At 39.0% G+C, this 23,648-nt stretch overlaps 1 protein-coding gene across 1 annotated transcript in view; it reads right to left on the bottom strand.

The window, feature by feature from the left end:
- Window positions 1–451: 451 nt before the first annotated feature.
- The window catches only part of stxbp6 (syntaxin binding protein 6), a 58,126-nt gene continuing 34,929 nt past the window's right edge, over window positions 452–23,648 (bottom strand). Inside the window, exons 3-6 of the mRNA XM_022751234.1 lie at window positions 12,818–12,948; window positions 12,477–12,642; window positions 3,694–3,851; window positions 452–1,914 (exon numbers count right to left, since the gene is read on the bottom strand). Of these exons, the coding sequence (XP_022606955.1) occupies window positions 1,891–1,914; window positions 3,694–3,851; window positions 12,477–12,642; window positions 12,818–12,948 (479 nt within the window). The 3' untranslated portion in view covers window positions 452–1,890. The remainder of the gene's footprint in view (window positions 1,915–3,693; window positions 3,852–12,476; window positions 12,643–12,817; window positions 12,949–23,648) is intronic.

Raw genomic sequence — 23,648 nt, 5'->3', positions numbered from 1 at the left:
TTATCTACAATAAATAATGTATATGTTACACATACACAATGTTTAACTTGAAACTGAATTTAAACATGGTGAAACAAGATGCATGCAAATTATGTGTATATGTAAATAAATTACTGCAGACTGAGATGAGATGCTAACAGCAAAAGGCACCAATAAAGAACCATCTTATTGTGATTGTGGATTTTACTTCACATATTGCAGTATTACTGTCCAGGTCAGAGTGATGAGAGCATTCTTGAAGCATGAAGTGAAACTGAGCACATGAGACCCTTGAGACCCTTGAATTTTTGGCAGCTTATTGTTCACAAGTAAGGAACATCCATGTAAGTAAAAATACACAAACACAATAATGATGAAGAATACCCAACAAAATAAATGTACAACTTCTGATTCCATTGTTTGCTGGAATTGTTAAAGCTGGTTATAAAAAGGACACTGAGAATAATATATATTCATTTTTTATATATTTTTTTATTGAAACAATAAACATCCAAAGTGTTAGAGAGAGGAATCAAAGCACACTAAGAGTTAGGCAACTGGAACGTTTCATTATGAACTCAACAGTGCTCTGCAAGATAAGGTTGTCAGTGCATTTTAACATCATGAATTATAAAATTCAAAATACAAAAAGAATCAAATACATCTCGACTGTGAGGGTGGTATTTTGCGAGTGAGGAAGCAAAAGATAAAGGCAGTGTGAGCACCGACACGAAAAGTAAACTACCACACACTGCTGCTGCTATTTGAGACATTTTGGCCTTTATCTATCAGTACACGCATCATTATTATGATTATTATGACAACTTAAATTATACAAAAAGCACAAGGGATGACTACTGAATGTTTTAAGTTGAAATACAGCCAGAAGTAATTTCAAAACATCCCATTTTCATGAGACATATTAGCTCTACAGACATCGAGATAATAGTACTAGAAGAATTACATGTTTCGCTTTTTACAATGCAGAAGCTGGTTTACTGAATTCCCCCTTTTAACATAAATGATTGTAATGAAAAAGCTTATTAAACGAGTTCTTCAAGTACACTTCCAAAATTGTTGGCAACTATATTTAATGTTGTTCTGGTTGTTTTTGAATGGCAGACAAGTCTAACAGAGGCCTCAATATTTCACTGTTGTTGTATATTATGTCACCAAAACCACTCTATTCAATCACACCTGCAGTTTATGAAATAACATCTGGACAACATTTTGACTAATACTGTTTGGATACAATTTGAAATCATGGACAGAAAGATGGACCAAAAGAGTGCAGTGTTAGGGAGTCAAATGAGAAAGTGAAAGCCACTCTCCTAAATACGGTATCTTCTTCAGGGTTGTATGTTATATATTTGTGTGGTATAGTGCCACCCAATCCTAAATCACACCAATGATACCCATGAGAGAGTTTGTCACACTCATTAATTAGACTGCATAATCACTGCAGTGCTCATAAATAACTTAACAATTAATAATCTGCGACACAAGCTGTTCCGTGTCTTGGAGTGGTTGCTGATAATGACTTGTCAGCATGTGTACACTCACATTTAGTGTCTGAGCACAGGAAAAGGGGAAGCGTTATAAGCGATCGTGGTTATCAAATACAGTCATGGCTGTGGCTTTTCAATTATTTTTTGGCAAACAGAAGCTTGAAACATTCTGTTGAAAGTCTAAAGTAGCATTCTTTACCTCTCTTCCTCCCCTCTGCTTGATGCGTCACCACCAGAAAATGCACCAGCATACAATAACCCAAAAACATAAAAATGTTAACATTGTTAACAAATAGTAATAATATTAAAATTTTTAAAAAGAATAAAATCTGGAATCCTTCTTCTGTACAGCAACTGGCGATTGGTGACCCCCCCTCCCAGCCCAGTTGGTTTTGGCAGTGGTCTAACACTTGTGCTTCATGGCAAGCTGTAGAAAAATTGGGGTGGGGGAGCAGGATAATACCATGAGAAACTCAACAAGGCGGTGTGAGTGGATTTTTTAAAATTGCTCCATCAGCGAAATGCTTTCCAGCTAGAAACAAGTAGATACAACAGAGTCCCTTCAGTAAAATGTGGAAGCGAACACAGTGATTAGTAAAATGAGGAAATTTAAGGCACAGATATGATTATTTTAGTACTTTTCCATGAAGGAAGAAAGAAGCTGTTATGGGAGGTTTTTTTATACAGATGCTGGAAGGCAGCCATGATTCTTTTTAATCAGGCAATGACAAGTAAACTTCATTTATCTCATTTGCAAGGGCTCTAATGGCCGGTTGGACAGATGACCAGGGCCACCAATCTTATACAAAGCTACAGGGTGATGAGGATGGCAGATGCACACATTTACACACACATGCACACACACAGACAACAGACTATGGTATAGGGTATATAAATAGTATGGGGTATGTTGCTGTGGAATGAGGAGAATGGAGTTCTACAGACTGAACAAGTGGGGGCAGTAGAGCAGCACGCAGAAATGAGAGGTCTTGATTAAAGCCGAGCGGCCCAGCGAAATCAGCTGCTGTCACACAGCAAGGCGCAGAGATGGAATTACAGAAGCGAAGCAAGAGAAAAAGAGCCAAGGTGACCCGCTCACAGCACAGCAGACACTTAGCGCTGCACTTGGCTATAATTTAAAGTTACACTGTGTGCAGAGGTCCACTTAAAACACATGCAGGTGACTTGAAAATAGGAAAAGTCAAATCCTTCACAATACATGCTGTCAAGCCAGCCACAAAGTCATTCTCAGACAGAAATATAAGAAGTAATGTGCAGATTGTTTTGTTAATTCTAGCAGTACTATACATTTGTACTGCTACCAACTGCCTTTCACAGTGGGCTTCAGACATGCAACAGTATGAGTTATGATGATGATGTCCAGGACAAATGACAAGTTATAAATAAAATCATATAAAAGCTAATGGCAGTGAGTGAAATGAGAAATGCTGAAAAATGCGTGATTCTTCATGGGGGCTCTACAGTCATTTTCTCCTGAAACCACCACAGCAAAGACATTTTTCTCTGCTTATCACAGTTTCTGTAATTCATCACGGTGGGGAAGCTCATCTGAGAACAGTAAGAGGGCCATGAAAGGCTCTTCAAATGTCTTTCAATTATCCCACCATCGCACCATTCAAAACAGTAATTTCCGTGGGTAGTGAATGGCTTCACTATCAAAGACAGTGACTTTTACTGGCACATGTCTAAGAGTGAAGGCTATCCACTGACAGCACAACAGTGCAGGAAGCCACGCTGTAAACCCAGGGGTGTGTGATATAGCTTTGTGCTACTAGAAAGAAAGCTATGATGATCGTGAAGTGTTTTGCAGTAAAGTATTATACTATAAGTATTAGAGCCTCATCAAACAGCATGCTATTAGTTTTACAGACAACCAAGAGATATGGGATAGAAGGAAGATGAGGGAACACCCTATAGAGAAATACAAAAGAGTAAATGAGGGAAGAAGAAACTATTATCTTCCCAGAGCAGAAGGCAACACTGCTAAGAGGTTGAAGTCACGATGAGGCAACTCTTGCAAATATCCTCAGGGTTAAAGTAAAATGTTTGATCTTTTGGCTAAACTACTAATGACTTTAAAATCATAACTAGATATTCTGTAAGAGACGAGGTGGGACTCGAGGTCAGAATTTCAATGGATTGTGTTAAAAGACGCACATTAAACCCACCCTGTGTTTTGCCTCACCTTGTGTGCAGTCACAGCAAACTGTTCAGCACTGTTCATCATGTCTGCAGTCTTCTCCTCAGCGCGACCTAATCGCTCGCCGCGCTCATTCAGTGCCTGGCTGGCCTTCTGTACGGCACTCGTCACGCTGTCTGCAGCTGAGTGTAGTATACTGTTACCTGCAGATAAGGGTGGGAGTGAGGAAGCCAGACAGAGCAGGGAGAGGCAGAGAAGACAAGTGAAACACGAAGGAGGAGAGAAGAGACAAAAGGGAGAGAAACCGTCATTCCTTTGGTGAACAACAGAATGTCTTAGACAAGCTGCAACAAATGAACCTGTGACATTAGATGGGGTGCAGTCCAATCCCTGACCCTGAGCATTAGCGTTAATGGTGGAGGACACAAACATGAAAAAGTAAATGGCTTTCCATCAGGTGCAATGTAGGAAGGTGGCTAATGAGTTTTACTCAAAGCCGATTTACTTCAAGGAAAGAGCAAGTGAAATTAACCTTTTCAAAGTTGAAAGTATGCAACAGCAACACATGCAATGTTGGATTTAACGTCTCTATTTAGGAACACATGTCATTTCTGTTGACATTCAGCAACACTTTGATGCCAGCTCTGTGATTAGTCTCCTCTTTTCGAAACTATAGAGTAATGAAGAGAGGATATGTGCTTGGTTGCACGGGCAGCCCTCGAGACCCATTAGTGGCTATGAGACAGAAAACACATCTTCGGATTGCTGTGGCAGCCCCGCGGATGTTTCTTTTGACAAGCCATTAATCTAACGCACGTCGAAAGTGCTGCTGTTATGCACTACGCTATCAACTAGACCAAGAACAGCAATCTTTCTGCTGCTTTCTCTTTGTTGGCAATAAAGTTGCATTGTTCCAGTGGGGTCTAATCTGTCATTTTATGTAGATATACCTGAGGGCAGCATGCCAGTCTAGGAAAATATCGGATTTGTTTTTAAAGTTGCTGCTTGCTACTGATGTGAACTGCTAAAACTGCTAGAAGAGGGAAAGGGGACTTTGAGTTTGTAGTAGCAAAGTCTTGACAAGTTATTACAACAGAGTGTCACCATAGGGTTCACAATGTGACAATGTGAAAAAATAAAAAATGACTAGGAGCACAATATTCTGCCCATTGTAATGTAAGGCATAGTGCTATTCGAATCATTGGATTTGGAGATAAACTCCACAGCCACTCCAGAAAGGCCAAACATAGTTTTGTTAAACCAAATGATTCATAACTACATCTTTTACGCTGTTCCCAACCTTAAAAAGTGGAAAAATAATAATAAAAAAACCAGCAAACACACAGTGATAAGTTAGATTTGATTTTCCAAAGTCTATATCCACTGATATACAGAAAATGAGTTTGAGGAGAAGAAACAGATAGAGGAGAGATTGAAGGTACTGACTGTATTAAGACCTGACAAGCCTGAGTCTATCTTTTCCCACGGGAAAACTACAATATAGTGAGTGTATGTCCCGTGGCATCAAGGCAGGTAGCCTGAGTGGCAGATAATTGGGACAGCTCCTCTGCAGTGGCTTATACGAGAGCCCCAAAAGCAGACGGCGAGACCAGCTGGTGTTCCTTCAAAAGAAGTTAACTTGATAAAGTCAAAGCAATTTATGTAGAGATACACACCCGCACCGCAGACACACAGATGTACATATAACTCTTCAAACCCATACCTACGCACACAAAAGGAAATGGAGAAAAAAAAAAAAACACATGTACATATAGAAGGCTTTCCATCAGCCAATTTTCCCAAGATTGCAGTAAATGAACCACAGGCGGCAGAGCAGATTGCACATGACAAACACATCTGGAATGATGATGAAATAAGCCTCACCTTCTGGGATTACTTTTTCCTTTTTCTCAAAAAATTAAATCAAAACGCCATAGTAAGCTGCAATAGTCAAGACTTACTCTGTGACGCAGCTCCAGCTTAAATTTAACTTAACTTGGAACTATGAAGCCATCAGCAAAGTAATGTTATTAACTATAATACATTGCAAATGATCGATGAATGAAGGATTCCAGTTTACGTAGGCTTAAACACATTCCTGCTCTGCTTCTGTCTGGGGAAAAAAACATTCTCGTAGTGGCTTTAAGTCTTCACTAGAAAGGATAAGACCTTTTCACCTTCAGACAGATTCCTCTTAATCCTCTCCTCCTGCGGGATAACCCAGGGAGTAATACTCCCATCATCCTCAATATACCCCCCACCCTCACAGCCCCTCCACACCATGCAGTCGGAGAACATATTCCTTTATTTGTCTGCACACCCTTTTTCCTTTCTCTGGTGCCTTTCTTCATTGTCAGAGATCAGTGGCGGGGTGCAGCGTGGGCTCTCCCGGTGGAGAATGTAATTACAGAAAAGGCAGGGTGGAGACATTCTGGAGAGCTTATGAAGGGGCTGCTGCATCAGGAGCTGAATGAAACATGTGTAGGAGTAGATTATGCTTCATGGTGCCATCGCTGAAACTCTAAGCCTCAGTGTCTTTTAACTTAAAGTAGGAGCTGATCAGCCATCACTGTTATCAGTGCGGATAATGGCAGTTCTTATGTTACTTAGCGGGTTCATTCATTCTGCATTTTAATGAGTCAGAAGCTGTTATGACACTGATGTTGCACTGGTGAATCTAAAACAGGAGCTTTTTTGCGAAGACTTTATCAACTAACATTGTCGATTGTAAATGGCTTGCAGTACAGTGTGAGGCTGAACCTAGTGCATCCAAGACACGCCTCTCTCAAAAATGCAGAAGGAACTTTGTTTCTATAGCCCATGATATCATCATAAACCAGGGTTTCTTTAACAATGGGGAATGAACAAAAAGGCAAGTTGTTTTCCGGACACAAAATAATCCAGAAAATAGGAGCTGAGCAAAGATAAACATAACAAGGAAGGGCAAAGATCATTCGAAGACGACCCTTCCTTTACCAGTTCTGCTGTAAGCATTAGATTACAGGCTACACTGCTATGGCTCTAAGAAAATAAGCTGATGGATATCAACAGGAACATGTCAGACACACTTCATGTGATGCTGACAGCCAGGTCACATTCACTCTCAAAGCATATGGGTCTGATTAGATTGGATGGTTAATTTCAAGAACAAACACACCTACACACAACGGATCCATGCCAGTAATACTCTCTGGCAGTGTACATGATCATAAATTCACTGTGCGAAGATAATGCTGTGGGGTGTAATGTCTGTGTGTTTGATGGGAGAATGCGTCTTACAAGTATTAGCGAGTACATACGTATCTGCACTTTAGCAAGTTCCATCAAAAATTCTCCTTATTACCAAGATATTACCAGAGGGGCTTTAAGGCTGGTGTTATTCACCCAAAGAAAAACGAAGCATTCTGTCAAGGATTCTTGTAAGTGATCCCAAGCCTATTCATAAATATGCAGAGTCTCTTGGGTATGAAATACACTGCAATTGCTGTTATTTTCAACCTGGGCCTCATTTTCCTACTTTCTGCTACAATTGGTTAGAGAATATTTCATTACTATTTTACTGTAGATTTATGTACTTTTAGTTCATAGAGATGGCAAACAACACGATCAGATTTTCCTAATGTTGAGTGGAAATACAAAAAGCATGTCATCACAAACAATGAAGATCAGTGAAAACCTCTAAATGTAAGTTATTAAGCTCTCTGATCTATTCACAAAGTCAATGTGTAGTTACAAAAATATATTTTACACCAATGTATGGTTAATTTTAAATTCATAAACACAATTATATCAACTGTGCCTGTTCTAATGTGTTAAACATTAAGAATCACAGACAAAATCTCATCGGTGTGACTGTGTCAAAAAAAAAAAAAAAACATCTTTTAATTTATTTTTAAATTCAACAGATTGAAATTTCTTTTCCTCACTGTGTGAGACAGCAGCACTGGTGGAGGCATAAAGCTATATAGTTAAAAGGTGACATATGTTGAACATATGTTGAACATCCAAGACTCCTTTAATGCTTCTGTGGTCTAGTATTTTGACAAGTTTTCTTATCTAACAAGATTAAAAAAGAAGGAACTGGAACAAAATCTTAGAAAATCTAATGTATTCTGGATCTGATTTAATTACAGTGCAAAATTTATTATGGGTATACATGCTATTTTGCTGGGGTTGGGCTTCTATTCATTTAAAACCACAAAGGCAAATTCACAATAAATAAAGCAGTGATTCTTTAAGTAACAATGCTGCTACTTCGCATTTCATTTTCAAATGGACTCTATATAACAGAATGGTTTATAAAATGAGATCACATGGGCCTAAAGACACATTCATGCTGCTCTTGCTGTAAGATAAAGTCCCGCTGCAGTTTAATTAATGCAAATCTTGACATTACCCGCAGCAGTATAATAAAACTATAGCGGGAGTTCACCCTGGGAGGGCTGCCCCCCCCCCTCCCGGCAATCCCGATGCACACCTATTATTTCACTTTAGCCTTTTATCCAATCACTTCTCTTCACATTCTTCCTGCAGTTATTCCCAATACAGTTACTTCTCTATTTCAATGGTCACTCCAAAGCCTTTTATATAGGGCAGTTCTCTCTTTCTCTACTGTATATTTCTCCCAAATCATTAAGCCATCTGTGCATTTCCCTCTTTTTCCAATACAACTCCCTTCACATAACATATGTAGCATATATACATCCAACTATATATGTCTATCATTATATCATTGTCTTTCAGGCAACACAATGCTGCTCCTTCCCATCCCCACCACCACAGGCATCCAGGACCTCACCAAGATTAGCAAAAGCAGTCACTAGCCATCTTCACCGAGACATAAACTCGACTGCACTATCACTCAGTTGCTAATGTAAAATGTATAATCCCATGCTGAGGTTTACGACAAATGATCCTATTATAAATAGTAATAAAGCCATTAATCTGTATTGCCTTGTTGGTCCCTCCTGCATGAGCTACATTTGATTCAATGCACATATTTATATATCCAACAGATACTCACATTTTTGGATGTGTAGCACCTGAATGACTCCTTTAACCTCTTGGTCAACCTCTCAGAGAGAAGATCAATCTGCCCCTGACATGACATTCATGAGGTGAAAGGCTTGACCTTACTTGCTCAGTTGGCCTGTAACTCAGTCACTGTCAAGCTGGTTAAAAAGGCTTCAGCAAGACACTGAGGACACTAATGGGGACGAACATGGAACATTTTGTCCTAAATGTACCTCAAAGCTTTGCTGACACGGACAGAAAAATAACTACTAGGTATTCATGAACAGCCTAGTCTTAGTGGCTTTAATCAGCAGATAAATGTCAGCATCACACAATGCATTAAACAGCCAACATCATCATCACCTTGACTAAGCTTAAGTGTTATTTTGTGAAATGCTATACAGAAGTACAGAATACTAAGGAAACCATTAGCTCTTGTTCGTCAAAATGGGATCTACACAGTATTATTCAGTGACTGCACACACAGTGACACTGAGGGAGGAGGACAGTGAAAGTAACTCAGATAACCTTTTAATGTAAACTTAAAATCCCTTCCAGCATGTACTCAACCCCCACAGTGCTAACACACACAAGGGAAATATTGACCCTGTTCTCACTGGGGGCACAAGGAAAAAAGATGTGTGTGCGTGTGTGCGTGTAAATGTTTACTACAGTATAGTCTTAAAAATCATGGGTCATTTAAGTCCCTGAGCCAGAAGCTTAGCCTCAGGTCAGAAGTTAGAGGACAGTCTTCATTTTAAACTTTTTAAAATCCAACTTTGCAGAATGACCTAATTTATTATAGTCAGATTTTCAAGTGTATCTACTGTATGCTACTGCTTGAAACCTTGCTGTAGTCAATATCTGATTTCCACAAGTATAAGGGACACATTTTCCATAGTTAAAATGAAGTATTTCTGAAAGATAATGTGATCTCTTATCAGATCTGACTACTATTGGAACTCATCACTGGTTAGTAGGAGAATACTTGTTCAACTTAGGCCAAGAAACTTTGTGTACCACCTTGGCTTACAGGGGAATTTAGTACTTCTTAGTCTGGGATATAATAATAATATTTTAATTTAGTCCAAGAAGTTTCATATACTATTGGCTTACCTCGTCTTAGTAGATGACCAAGGTGGGCAACAAATTCTTTCCTCATTCTGTTGAAAAAGACCTTGCAACGGAAAATGACTGAATCTACAGCTTGGTCTTCTGTGATGAGAAAATATTGAAAGTCATAGTCAGCTTTTATATTTAAAATATGATATACTTTTAATATTAGTCAATCAGGGGTTATAATTTTTGGAATATGAAATCATAAGTGAGACACTAAAGGGCTTAATTCTTTATAAATGTCATGCAACTGTGAAACTGGTTACTGTTTTATTATTTATCTGTTGGGTACAATGTAGGTGGCACAATGAAATGGGTATTTTATGTTAAGTAACTTTAACAGGTATGACATGTTAGTGAATAACGTTTTAAACTAAGCCCACATTTATGCAAGCTGCTTCTTACACCTGACTGGAGGATTCTTAAGCCTTACATTTGTGCTGAGCATTTAGCGTAAACTAGAGGGAGACTAGTTTGCCTAATGCTTAATACTTAGCTTCCTTAGTTTAATTTCAATCTTCAAGAAAACAAGTTTAATTTAAATGGTTTTACATACCAATATCAAATCCTCAAATAACTCCAATTAATCTAGAAGGTCTTTACTGCTCTATCATATATTTTAACATTTTGAGAGTCAAGTGATGCCACCTGATGATTCAATGTTAATATTACTTCACAGATGGCTACTGTTTGCAGCCTATTATCATTTTCAACTCAAGACGACTGACAGGACCTCCTGCAGTAACATATAGTCAGCTTGGGAAAACAGTGCAAGATTAAGCTCAAGTAAAGAACAAAGCTGCTGGCATCCACAGGCCACTGTTGACATTGTCATGACAAGCTTTAACATCCCCAGTACACCAACAACCATCCCCAGAGATTTGTCACTTGGCAGTAATATCGACTTCATTAATTCTATGCATGCTGTCTTGAATAGCCCTGAATAGTCTTACAGGGGCTATATTTACACGTCTGGATTCATCTATCTGTGTATGACGACATTTATGTGAATTAATTATCTATTTTTATCTTTCTAAGAAACTGCCATGCCAGCCAACTTTTGCAGATAGCGTCTCCTACAGTTATGGTCCCACACCTGAGCAGCGTCATGATTTTTGTTTTGCACTGGTGTGAGACTTAAACTGGAGTGGACAGAGTTGGCAGCAAGCTGGCACCCTCTCTGTTCCTACTGTCACAAAGTGCGTGGTGAACTGTCAACTTTTTCATCTATCGCACACAGCTTCCTCGACACACACTGGGGGGCAGGTGTTCATTAGCAAATCATCACCCAGATGGTCTCCCAGTATGGTGTCAATAGCTGGATCAATAGCTGATTCTACAAAAACAAGTTTGGCTCTTAGGAGGGTAATTTAAATAGAAAATGTAGTTTTTGTAAATGCATTAATATCAGAAGCATTTATATCAATTGCAGTGCATTGTGTATAATAATGAACCATGGATTTTCTTAGATTTTGAGCATTTAAAAAAATGTAACAGTAAATGTAATCTTCCGATCTACTGGAGGCGTGTGGTGGATATGCATGATATGCACTCCATAATCCATCCTACTCTAAAGACCCCAGGTTCAGTGCTCTCCGGGACACCACTACCTTCCCACCTACACATACTGAGACTACAGTACGCACCAGGGGCAGTTTAAGCGAGTTAAATATGGACTTGCTTTTCAGAGTAGGAGGAAAGGTCAAGGCAACATAACAGAGTGTTGATGAGGACAAGCAGCTTTATCTTCAATGGGCAGATACTGGGTTCCCACACACGTAGAGTAAGATAGAAAATCTGGTTTAAAATCTGGCAATTTTTTTGTTTTAGTTTTTTATTTCTGGTAATTGATTTCTGTATGTGGGGCATATGGACAACCTGCAGGAGGTGAAGGAGTTTCCATAAATAATTGCATGAATAATACAACAGGTTGAATGGTGCTCAAAGATGAGGCTATGGGGGTAAACAGATCAATATCTGATCAAGCCACGCAGGATGCTGCATTCACTACTGGGTTTCACTGTAGACAACCTGCACAAGAATTCTCCACCTCCTGGGTAATAAACACTTGCAGCCAGCAAATGAACAATTATGCAGTTTTACATTGACATTTTATATGTCTAAAGTGTTTCGACTTGGTTGTGGTCTTCACTTATTAGTTGGGCATGAAATAAATGTTATTTTCTGGGGGAGAGGTTAGCTTTCAACTGACTGTTTTTCCACAGTCTCACACATTTAATATCAATGTCAAACAATAATTATGGGACTGTTACAGCTCTTACTGTGATGTTTAATGTTATTTTGAAGGGTGGAAACCAATGAGTCTCACACTTCAGGCACACAGTGTTATGTGTCAACACCACATTAATTACGTAAAATTATTATTATTAAGTGTTGTTTTTCTATGTGCTGTAAAACCAGTTGATCCGTGTCAGATGCTTTGAGTCTCAGCTGATGTATTTTGTTGGACATCCTCATTGACCTTACTTCAGCAGAGCGCTCGACAGATGCTGTGTACCAGGAATAAGCATGCATTTTCATACACACCAGGTGCTGGTTGTCATCATACATAATCAGATTCAAGCTGGCTTACAGCACAGTATGACAGCAGTGAGTCCGCCATTGCAGAGCCACTCTGTTCTGAACACAAATATTAACCAAGAAGAGTTGGGAGAACTTTTTCAACTTCTTTGTCTTACCCCCCAGCAGTTTGGACTGACAGTTGACAAACTCTGGTTTCCGTGCTGAGCTGTAGCGCTGGCAGGTGTGGTGAAGAATCTGGATAAAGGTGCACTTCTCTCCAGCTGAACCAGCAACCCACTGGTCAAAAGCATTTTCAAACATCAGGTCAAACTCTGGACAGTCCTTGGAGAGGGTAACAGTGAGAGGGAGATATGAGCGAGAGGTGAGAGTGTAGTAAGGGAAAAGAAAGTTACTTTGTATCAGTAAACATGCTAACGCTGAAGATTCCCAAGGCTAAGCTCACTAAACAAATACCACTGGCTGAAGGAGAGGCTGAAGACCGAGACTGATTACATACTTTGTTGGGGTCAATGCCGTTGACCTGCCGTAGCTGGTCAATTGTCCACTGTGACCTTTTTACAAAGGCAGAAGATCCTTGAAACTGCTTCACCTTAGTGATGGATAAGTGAGAAGGTTTCTTATTTGTCACTGTGGAGATAAAAACAATATAACACATCAGATAAGAATGCTGCAGCAATTATAAACATCAAAATATAAATTCCAGATTATAAGGTTTCTGTGTAACCTCCCCTATGTTTTATATACAGTGAGAACGTGTGGATTAGGACAAATGGACAGTTCAAGTCACGAGATGAGGAATATCTGAGTCAAGCAAAAGCCACAAGCTTCTTTCTGTGGGCGGCAGAAACAAAGGGAACCATTAACAAAGGATGTTTTAACTTTTGGAGCCAATAGCAACAGAGACCATGATACAATTTCCTATGAGAAGACACAGCCTAACTATCAACATACAAACCCTAATCTTATATATACAGTATCCTGTTGGTGGATTTCTGTTGTGTTCCAGCTACATAAAGCAAAACCTTTCACACAGCTGATTTAAAGAATATAAACAATTGGTTATATTGTTCCCGTCAAAGTGCAAATTCCTGTGTTTTTTTTTAATATACAGTGCTAGACACTACTCATTTCTCTTCATGAAAGTGATGCATTTCTTCCACTGCACTGCTGGCTAAATTTAAAAGGGTAACAAATTACACTACATTCAAGCTTGGAGGAATTTCTTTTTAATTAGTCACAAAGAAAAATGGACATAATGATAACATCCAACAGTGGTAGTACATTATTTTTCCATTAAAATTATTAGGTATTGTGAAGGTTTTGTTTCATCAGTTGGTGCATGAACAATCAAGTTGTGCAATAACAAGAAAGTGTGTTACAATTTCTTTGAGACATTTTGTTGTTTGGTATCTGATCTAATGAGCTCGTCCTACAGGACTAGTAACATGCTTATGAAGTGTAATGTTTCTGAATAACTAAAAAGGTGTTTTAAGGTGCCAAGACCTTTACTCTGATATTTCACCTCTTGTCTAATGACTTGTTCTCAACTTGGCCCCTCTTGCCCAGGCCATGAATATCCATGCTTGACTCTTCCTATACAGAGATCAACACCAACCACATGTTTACAGATCATCGAGGCTCACAGCTGGATGTGTGTGTAGCTGGACACTGAGACCTTTTGTCCTTCTCAGGGGCAACATGCTCCTGTGTTGCTTTTTTAACCCCAGGAGCAAACCTCTGCTTCCGCTCTCCCACATTTGCCATTGTGTCACCTCAGATAGAAAAGGGAAGCGTTCAGGTCACTTTCACTGCTGTTGCCCTTTACTCTGCTTCTCATCTCTCCAAAAAACACACCACTATCCCGCTGGCTGTCATGTTTCATTTTGCCTTTTGTTCAGGTTTGCTTTGTGAAACCTCTACCACACCCTTTTACTGGATAGGATTTTGAAAATATAGGTAGGGCTGAATGTTACATCAGGTGATACATTCAGAAAGCAAACTCCCCTGAGAGGAGGAATGTTTGGATATGTTTTGTGTATCCATTTAGACAGCTGCAGTTAATACTTGAGGTGCTGTGGAGGTTGCAGGGTGGATCAGACAGACAAAAGCAGACAGATACAACACAGGCAGACTGGCAGACATTTCTTTCTATTTTCTTCTTCCTGTGAATTTATTTTTATTCAAACCGACAGCCACAACTATGACAAACAGATGAAGTGAGTGATCAGAACTGTCTTGGGTCAGACAGTAGGCTAATACAAGCTCTAGAAACCAGATAATTTTATAAAGAGGATGACAGCTGGATGCAATGAGCCAATATGTTGAAGGGTAGAAGTCTGGAAACTAAGCACATCAAATTCGCAGCAAGAATAACTTGTCTTTAAGCTACATTCATGGCAGATGATAGACTATAGCACAGCACCACTACTTTCTCCAAACTGACTGAGTAGAAACGGGATTTTATTGCTCTTATTAGATAAGTGGAGGACTGGCAGCTGAGAGATAACGGCCTGACACAAGTACAGTAAGAATTCAACTCGAAACCATCTCTCTCTCTAAGATATGAGCCTCTCCTCCATCTTATCCTACCAGATACATCCTATACTGTACAGGGCTGGAACTAATTATTATTTTCATTATCAGTGAATCGGAGAATCATTTTTCAATTAATTGAAATTGCTTGGTCTATGAAATAGCAAGAAAGGCACATCACATTCCCAGAGTGTCTTCAAATTGCAGCAACAGTTCAAAACCCAAAGACATTTAAATTTAATAAATATCAAAACAGAGAAAAAAAAAAATCCTCAGATTTGAGTCGCTGCTACAGCTGGTGAATATTTGGCATTTTTGTATTCCAAATTACAAATCTATCAATTATTTTAGTACAATCCCATGTAATAAGTGTGATCAGCTTTTCAATCAAGCTGAATATGCCAGGCTGCATAAAAGCAGAACGCAACATACTGAAAATACAGTATAACAGTAGTTATATAATATACGATACCAACCACTCATGTCATGGCTCCGTGGTTGTAAATTTTTGCCCCTACGGCATACTGTTCAACGTATCAGATGAAAGAAAAAAAAAATCATGATTATGAATGAGTGCAACCCCTGAGCCTGAGAGGCTTTGACTGAGACGTCCCTGTATTAGCATATTCATTGTCATATCACAAGCTCTGTAGTGAGCCTGCTTTCGAAACAATCACACTGACTCCAGGATTAGAATGACAGTTGTGTAACACTCAAGAAATGACACGAAACACGAGGCATACTAAATAAGTTGCTGCTGACATGGGGAGTAACAATTTCTGCATACTGAATCACAATCTGGTAGCACCGTTTGGTTATTTATCTTTTTTTTAATGAAACTATGACATTACACCAAGACCTTACAGCTGAAATGCATCAGGGAATATGTGAGATACCTGTCGTCTCAAGGACATGGAGCTAAATTGTCAACATATCAACGCTGAGATGTTAATCAAACTGCCAGACACCTTTGAGCCTCTAAAATCAATTTCATATTCAGCTGTTGCCGCCCGCCTTGTCTGAGTCGCTCCACTGCATATTAAACAATTACTGAAAGTTAGAAGAGCTTGTTTTATTCAAACAGCAATCAAGAAGAAGCCTGGGAGAAAATGTAAACTCAAGCTCTACTCTTGGAGAAAAAAATGATTTTAGAAAAATCAGACAAATAATGAGAGGCAAAGAGATACAAACTGATGACAAAATCATAAAAGGAAGTATGAAATGAGTTTCATATCATTAGGCATGTTGACATATTACATCATTTTGTCAAAACTTGATATCCAGTGTCACAGTAAGCTTCTCTTTTGGATTGTCTCTTGTAAGACTGTTCAGCTTGACTTCTATTAAACTAGACAGCAACACCCCATCCACCACTCCTGCATGTATAATTGTAATATGAGTGGTCACGACTGATGAGCTCCTCGAGTCGTGCTGAGATTGAGATTCGCAGGCCAAAGTTCACTGAGCTTGAACTGTGTGTACTGAGCGAAGATACAAAGATGGATGAAGACACATTTTCCCCTCTTGAAAATGAACTGAAGTGGATCGAACATGAAACTAATGTCACACAATCTAGAGACAAGGAAAGACCACAACCACTGAGAGGCTGCCAAAGCCATTGTTTCCATGTGGGCTGACTGTCAGAGGAAGGCCATGCTGGTGTTCCTGTCCTGCTCCTTTCTCATGCTCCGATGGTGACATGCTCTCACTTCCTCCAGTGGATCAGTCCCTTGTTGTGCTTGGCTATGCACAAGTGCTGTGGCCTGAAGGGAAACTCGCACTGTACTATTCACATGCTGCGGACATCACAGAGGAAACGTTCTCAGGATCAGCTTTCCCTCATGGAAATATTATCATAGTTGTGGAAGTTAAGAGAGAAATGTGAGCGTCAGGAGATTTCTTGCAAAAGCAGTAACGACATAAATGATCATATGAGAATTGTGCATGCTGTCGATTCTGAATGCATAACAGGCCTTAATGAAAATGTTGAATACAACACTATGAAAACAAAGATCATCCAGAACAACTATGGAATGTACGCAGAAATATCTGAGCTTGCCAATGACACCATGAAAGCTAACAGAATATGAAGAGGGACCACCCGCATGGGCATAATATTAATAACTTCCTTTCCCTTATATAATACAACTTAATCCTCATGACAACACTGATGCTTATCAAAAATCTCCTTTCACAAGCCTGAAATATGGTGCGCATCAACATTTTGGGCCATCTGAGCACTGATATGAAAATCTAGAAACACAGAATAATAAAAGATCACATCTGATATGGAAGATAATGTGTAACTGTACAAGCAGGGAGAACTGTGTTGCCCTTGGAACGACTGGTTATTTCAAGATTCACCCACCAAGCAGATAAACGTTTTACCAAACAAGATCATTTTGCTGCTTCAACAAACTTAAAATTGACTTATTCCTGTGGCCAAAAGATATTTAGCATGCATGAATGATCTGACTCTGCAGATCTGTCCAGAGTAGCAAATGTGAAAACTTGATTAATATCTGTAATCATGTTGCTAAACAGATCTTTGTTTATATAACCACTTCTGATTGCAGTTTAAAAATACCCTGTTAGTCAAGCTAAAAAATGAAATCACATTTTTAATCATTTGACTGCCATCTGTCCTCCTTCAAATAAGCATTTCAAATCCTCTATCTCAACCAGGTGGGCTAAAGACCTCTTGACAAATCATACCCCTTCAGTCGGGAGTCAATTGGCTCTCTGCTCTGACATTAAGTAGACATGGTTGCCATGGCAATCTCATTTGCATGCCACAAAAGACACCTGAGAAGCAGGAGCTGGAACCTAGTCAGGTTGATTCAGGGACAGCAAGCAAGGACGGTTCACAATTAACAGGATTTCAAAGCCATTTGTATCATTAAGATTGTAGGAAATGTTAATGGATGAAGCACTTGGCCACAAGAACTGTTGTACTGTAGTTTGTTTGGCTTGGCTGAGGGACTTTTCTCCATTGTAAAATAAGAATGCTCTCAAGGGATATATGTGTTTGAAGATACTAAAAGAGATGAGGCTACATGAGTGGTGAGTTTAGGAAAGCTCAGAGTTCATGTGAGAAGAGTATGCACAGTGCTTTCATCTTAGGCAAAGAATTTTCTTCACACTTTTCATCAAATGAATCAAAGCACTTATGAAGGCTTATACGGCATACTTCATGACCCCATCTCAACAACAACAGCAACCTGAAATGATTGCCTGCATATGGATTGCAGAATTCAAACAAGCTATCTTGGTACGAAGGACACTATCTTTCAAGGTAAATATCCAAACAGTTTGCCTTACAGGTTGAATTTTGCAGCTTGTTATTAGAGCTGTCGTCTGGGGGCACGTCTAACACTTTTCTCCGTCTGGGTCTATGATTACAGGTCTATTTTAAAGCTGCCTCCTCTCTGCTTGAGCTGGAACACACTGTTATCTTCAGAAAGAAGCTGTCACTGGGATGAACCACAGCAGTGGCTAGACGGGCGACAACACCCCAGAACAAAGGACTCCTCAGTCTATTCATGGGTTCGAAAACACATTGACTGCTGTGTACAAGGCCTACTCAGGCAGGATGGTGACCATGCAGTGGCAAGGCACCAATAGTAAAAGGGAGTGCATAGACCATGGTGAGTAATAGCAACAAAATAGACACAGACACCATTAGCTTAACACAACAACATAGTCACAATGGAGCTGTGCACAGCTATACGTCTTCATACAACAATAAATTCTTTATTTAAAACAATAACAAAAGAGTTGCAATAAATTTGAATTACTACAAAACTTGTTTGAGTGAAAACAAGAGGTACTTCATGAATTACCTCAACTTTTAGTCAGACTTCCATCATGTTCACATACATCCTGAAAGCCTAAATATATTTTTATTCTGTGGAAGGATTTTTAATCAGCAAGCAGCAGACAGAACTATCTGACGTTCACTTTAATCAAAACCAAACTACGGTGATCCTTTAAATGACATTAACATAACGAAATAAACCCAATAAATAGCAAAACAAATAATCTTTTGAATATTTGACAGATCCAGTTGTTTGTCACAGCTGGCTGATAACTGAGCAAGACATTACAAGAAAAAGTTACTCATGCAATTTTTTGGCCCTGCAAGTGTATTTGAACTTTAATTTAAGCAGCAGTATTTTTAAATTTTGTGACTAATAACTCCTAAAAATAACAATAATGTACCACTTCTAATGACTGTAATCCTTCACAGCCGGAACATGCATGGTTTACTGCTAATGGCTGTTAGAATGACTGCAACACAAGGAGACTAGAAATTAATGTTGAAAAAGGACCGTCATTTTCAAATTAAGTAAAACTGACTTTGCTTGTTTGTATTTCAATTAACCTAACTTTGACTCAAATGGCATCGATATAACCTTTTGTTCAAGCTATATTTTCAGAATTAAACTAGTTTGTGTCTTTGAGGATCTTTTGAAAGTCAAGAAATTTCTTTCATCCAACCTCCTTTAAACAGTAAGAACCAAAACCCAAATGAGCTTTTTAAAACATAACTGCCTTTTGCCTCCAGTCACATCTGTTATCCATCCAATTATAACACTCACCCAAGGACAACACATTAAAAGGATTCTGGAGTCTTGACAAATCATGTGCGTCAGCCATCCAAAACGAAAACTCTCATTTGAGGCACCAGAGCTTCTTTAAGTTCAGTTCAAATCAAAGCAACTCAGAAATGATTAAATTAAAGAACCTCTCTGAACTGAAACATTCATCACATTTCATGCTCTTTGTATTATACTTCTCTATCTTTTTAATAATCAGGTGTGGAGTGTGTAATATGTGAAATGTACAAAATGTCAGCAATCATATAACAGTGTAACAATGTCCAATTGAATTCATAAATTCTGCACAGCGTCACATAACATTTAGGGCAATGCCATATATTATTAACTATTAACTTACTTAAATGGGATCTAAACTTTCCAGTTTCCTTGTTGATCATCATCTCCAACTCTTTTGTGGAGATCACAGTTAAGCTAAACTTAAAATCAGAGTGGCAGTTTGTGAGAAGATGAGAAAGAAAAACTGGATACTCAGGGAAGGTGGGAGATACGGTTAAGAGTAGAACAGCTGCGGCAAAGAACGTCGAGAGCATTTGTTGAGCAAGTGCGCCCACTGAAGGCTTCAAGGCCCCCCCAGAAGTTGTCATGGTCAACATGACAAACTCATGTGATGCAATTATGTCATTTTGCAACACACAGGGCAAAAACAAATTCAAGCGCATACATGCAGGACATTTCAGACCTAGAAGCATCAAGCATAGATTTCATTTGATCACTATGAAAGAAGAGCAATACATCTTAGAATCCTATGAAGAGAAACCAAGGAAAAACATCAAATACAGAGGGGGAAAAAAATAATCACACTTTCAACAGAGGCAAGTCATTGTGTTTCTCTTTCTCATCTTGCCTCCTGCTCCACGGAGGAAACACAAGGTCTCTTGTGAGGCCCATGTTCCACATTATGACCCCCTGTGCTCGTCCATCACCCAGAGCTCCATAGAGCACTTAATAACCCAGCTATTCAGGCGAGGCCCCAGCCCACATAGTAGACATTCCTCTGGAGCTGGAGCCCACGGATACAAGGAAATATTTAATTACACCGGGGCAACGACCTGAGGCTTCTCCCCTACTGTGATGCTATGGGATGGATTTAATATCCATCTGCCTGTCTAGGCTCCCTACTGGCCATGTAAAACCTGACCTGACTGTGTTTCTGCACGACTCCGCCAGGCTTCAAGGGAAAAATTACTTCTTTATTTCTTACCATCTAATTAAGCATTTATTGTTCGTTGATTGGCATTTCTAAAATTCTATATTCGACATCATAGGATAAAAGAAAGAAATGAGCAGGAAAGGAAATATATAGCTTATGTGAATATTAACTATAAGCTTAACTTGTGTCAATGTGATGTTTCAGTTTTTCTTTTTAATAGATTTGCAAAAATCTCTAAAATTCTGTTTAATGGGTATTGAGTGTAGATTAATGAGGGAAAAATATTCTGTTTTTATTTTAACATAAGACTGCAACAACATGTGAAAAGATTGAAGAGATCTGAACACTTTCTGAATGCACTGTAGCTACAATAAGGAGAGAGTGAGGGATAGAGATAAAAAGACTTGGTAGTGTTAGGTCATTACATTTTGCAATACAATCTCACAGCTCAGTTTGGAAAAAGATAAAACACACACAAAACGTGTTGTATGTGCCAAAACTCTGGTGCGCGTTAATACATGAAGACCTCATAACAACATAATCTGGATATCATCACGCAATAGCATGCGCCGGTATTTCAAACAGTCAAAACGGGGCGCATTCCTCAACACTTACTTCTTCAGGATGACCTAAATGGATGTGCCTGGAACAGAAATCCTCAAACCAAAAGCAACCTCTGTGTCAAACCTGGGTCACATAGTATTGGACAGAAATTCTTAGTCATAACCTGTTAGTGAGCACAGATGGGACCTTTCATTCAGATAAAGTCAAATACTGTATGTTGTTCATCACAGAAGCATACTCTCCCTGTTTTACCATAATCCTGAATCATCTCTTTAGAAAGTACCTCAAATTCCAATTCTTCCTTTTACATTGAATCCAACTGGCTGTAATTTTATCCCAGTCCTCATTAAAGTTACAGGAGTATTTATCTCTTGACTGGGTGGTCGGGTTTGTGTTTGTGATTTTCGTAATCTAGGAATTTAAATCTACTAGTCTAATACTGCACTGAATTATCCATTATCTGAATATTTTAAGTTCTTCACAGTTAATACTGAAACGTCTGGTGGAGTTGGATTTAATACTGGTGAGTCATTCCAGTGAATTCTACCTTATGTTCCAAAAAGTGAAATCAAATGATGAATCAAAGCATTACATTTCAGGCTTGTTTCCAGATCTCATTTCCTGGCCCATCTGTTCTGTTTTACACAAGATTTAGTAAAGCACCGTCTGTATGTAATATTGAAGGGGAGAGACAGAGATTACACATACAACTCTCTCCAAACACCCAGGAATACATACTGCTCATGGAGTATTAAGAAAACAGACAAGTTTCACTGACATGGTTGTGAATTCAGAGAAAGATATTTTTGGGACTACAACAGAAGAAAACATTTTCTGAATAGCAAAGAAAATGATTACAACATGTAGTACTATGCTACAGGGCAGCTTTGATACACTGTCTGCTTTTCATTAGATTAAAGCTAAAAAAAGGACTGGCATTTTGTTTGTTGTTTCAAAGAATGTGATGTAGCTTTTGTCGAAGAGGAAAACATATGTGATTTTATTCTGAAAAGCACAGTGACATCTTATAGTAGAGTGTATGTGCATGTTTGTGTGTGTGTGTAAGGGATTGTGCAAGGGTTACATTCAGAATTCCTACCACGTACTGTATCCAGACGGGATTAGAACCCAGCCTGAAACACTTTCTTGGGATTGTAGAGCGAGGTCAATATTTCATGTGGAGTATATGTAAGTTTCACACAGCAGAAAATCCATTTCACATTTTTGCTGCTATGGTCTGCTTAAAAACTAACCTCCAAATGATACTTTGTAATAAAAGGCCACGTATGCTGACAACATGAGAGCTCTGCTTCAAGCAGCTGGTTGAACATTACTCTACACCTGCCCAAAAATTTTACAAAGCAGCAGAAACTGCTTAATCGTTTGACTTATGCAAAGTTTTGGGACACATGATAGATGTGGCATGTCATCAATGAGGGATGGGTGGTAAGTAGCATCCATCAATCTTCCTCACTAGTGACAGGCTGCACAAAGACTCCTCAGCAAGATCCTCTTCCATGAATACAGACCACATCAAGGTTACGAAGGTAGTCAACTGAGCCACAAATGCAATTTAACAACATGTGCATGTGTAAAGAACAGAAGGCTCAATTATGTATGCTTCTAAAGGGACAACAACAAAGCCCAGGAGTTATTAGAACAGCATTTTAATTTCAGCTTTCTGGAATAGTTCCTCTACACCAACTGTAGTTATAAAGCTAAAAATGATGAATATAAAAGGAACCCAAGGGATATTATTTTATGCCTCTGCCGGATATTTTTTCCCTTAGCAGCCTTTTATTTGCTGTCCAAATTCACAAGTTATCCGAGGGATATAGTCCTGCTCAAAATTATTGGCACCCCTGAATTTCAGATACATGATTCAGAATATCCTCATAAATAAATGTAAATGATGTACCCCAGACACAATTATTGCACCCTTCACTAACATTTGGTTGCAGAACCAACAATGACAGCCTTTCAATGTTTCTTGTAGCCTTCATAAAGCTTCTTGCACCTGTCTGCTGGTAGTTTCTCTTCCATTTCTGTGTTCAAGCTCTTTAAAGTTTGAAGCCATCCTTTTTGCAGTGGCAGACTTCAGCTTTCTCCAAAGTTTTTTAATGGAGTTTAGGTCAGGACACTTTGCTACCCAATTTAAAACAGTCCATCTTTTCCTTTTCAACCTCTCTTTTGTGTGCCTTGGGTCTTTATCCTACTAAAAGACCCAAGACCTTCGCCTCAAACCTAGTTTTCTGACCCTGTGTAATGCATTTCGCTATAAAATACCTTGGTAATCTTCTGATTTTATAATTCCTTTGATACATTCGATCCCTCCAGTATCAGAGGCAGCAAAGCAGCCCCACAGCATGATAGAAGCTCAACCATGTTTTATGGTAGGTTCCCAGACTGCTCTACTTTGGTTTCATCTGTCCATAGAACATAATCACAGAAAGACCGTG

Source organism: Seriola dumerili, unplaced genomic scaffold (genome assembly GCF_002260705.1).
Source record: "Seriola dumerili isolate Sdu_G_001 unplaced genomic scaffold, Sdu_1.0 BDQW01000149.1, whole genome shotgun sequence".
Taxonomy (NCBI): Eukaryota; Metazoa; Chordata; class Actinopteri; order Carangiformes; family Carangidae; genus Seriola; species Seriola dumerili.
Note: the sequence above shows the minus strand (reverse complement) of the source record. Positions and strands in the feature narration are given on the sequence as shown.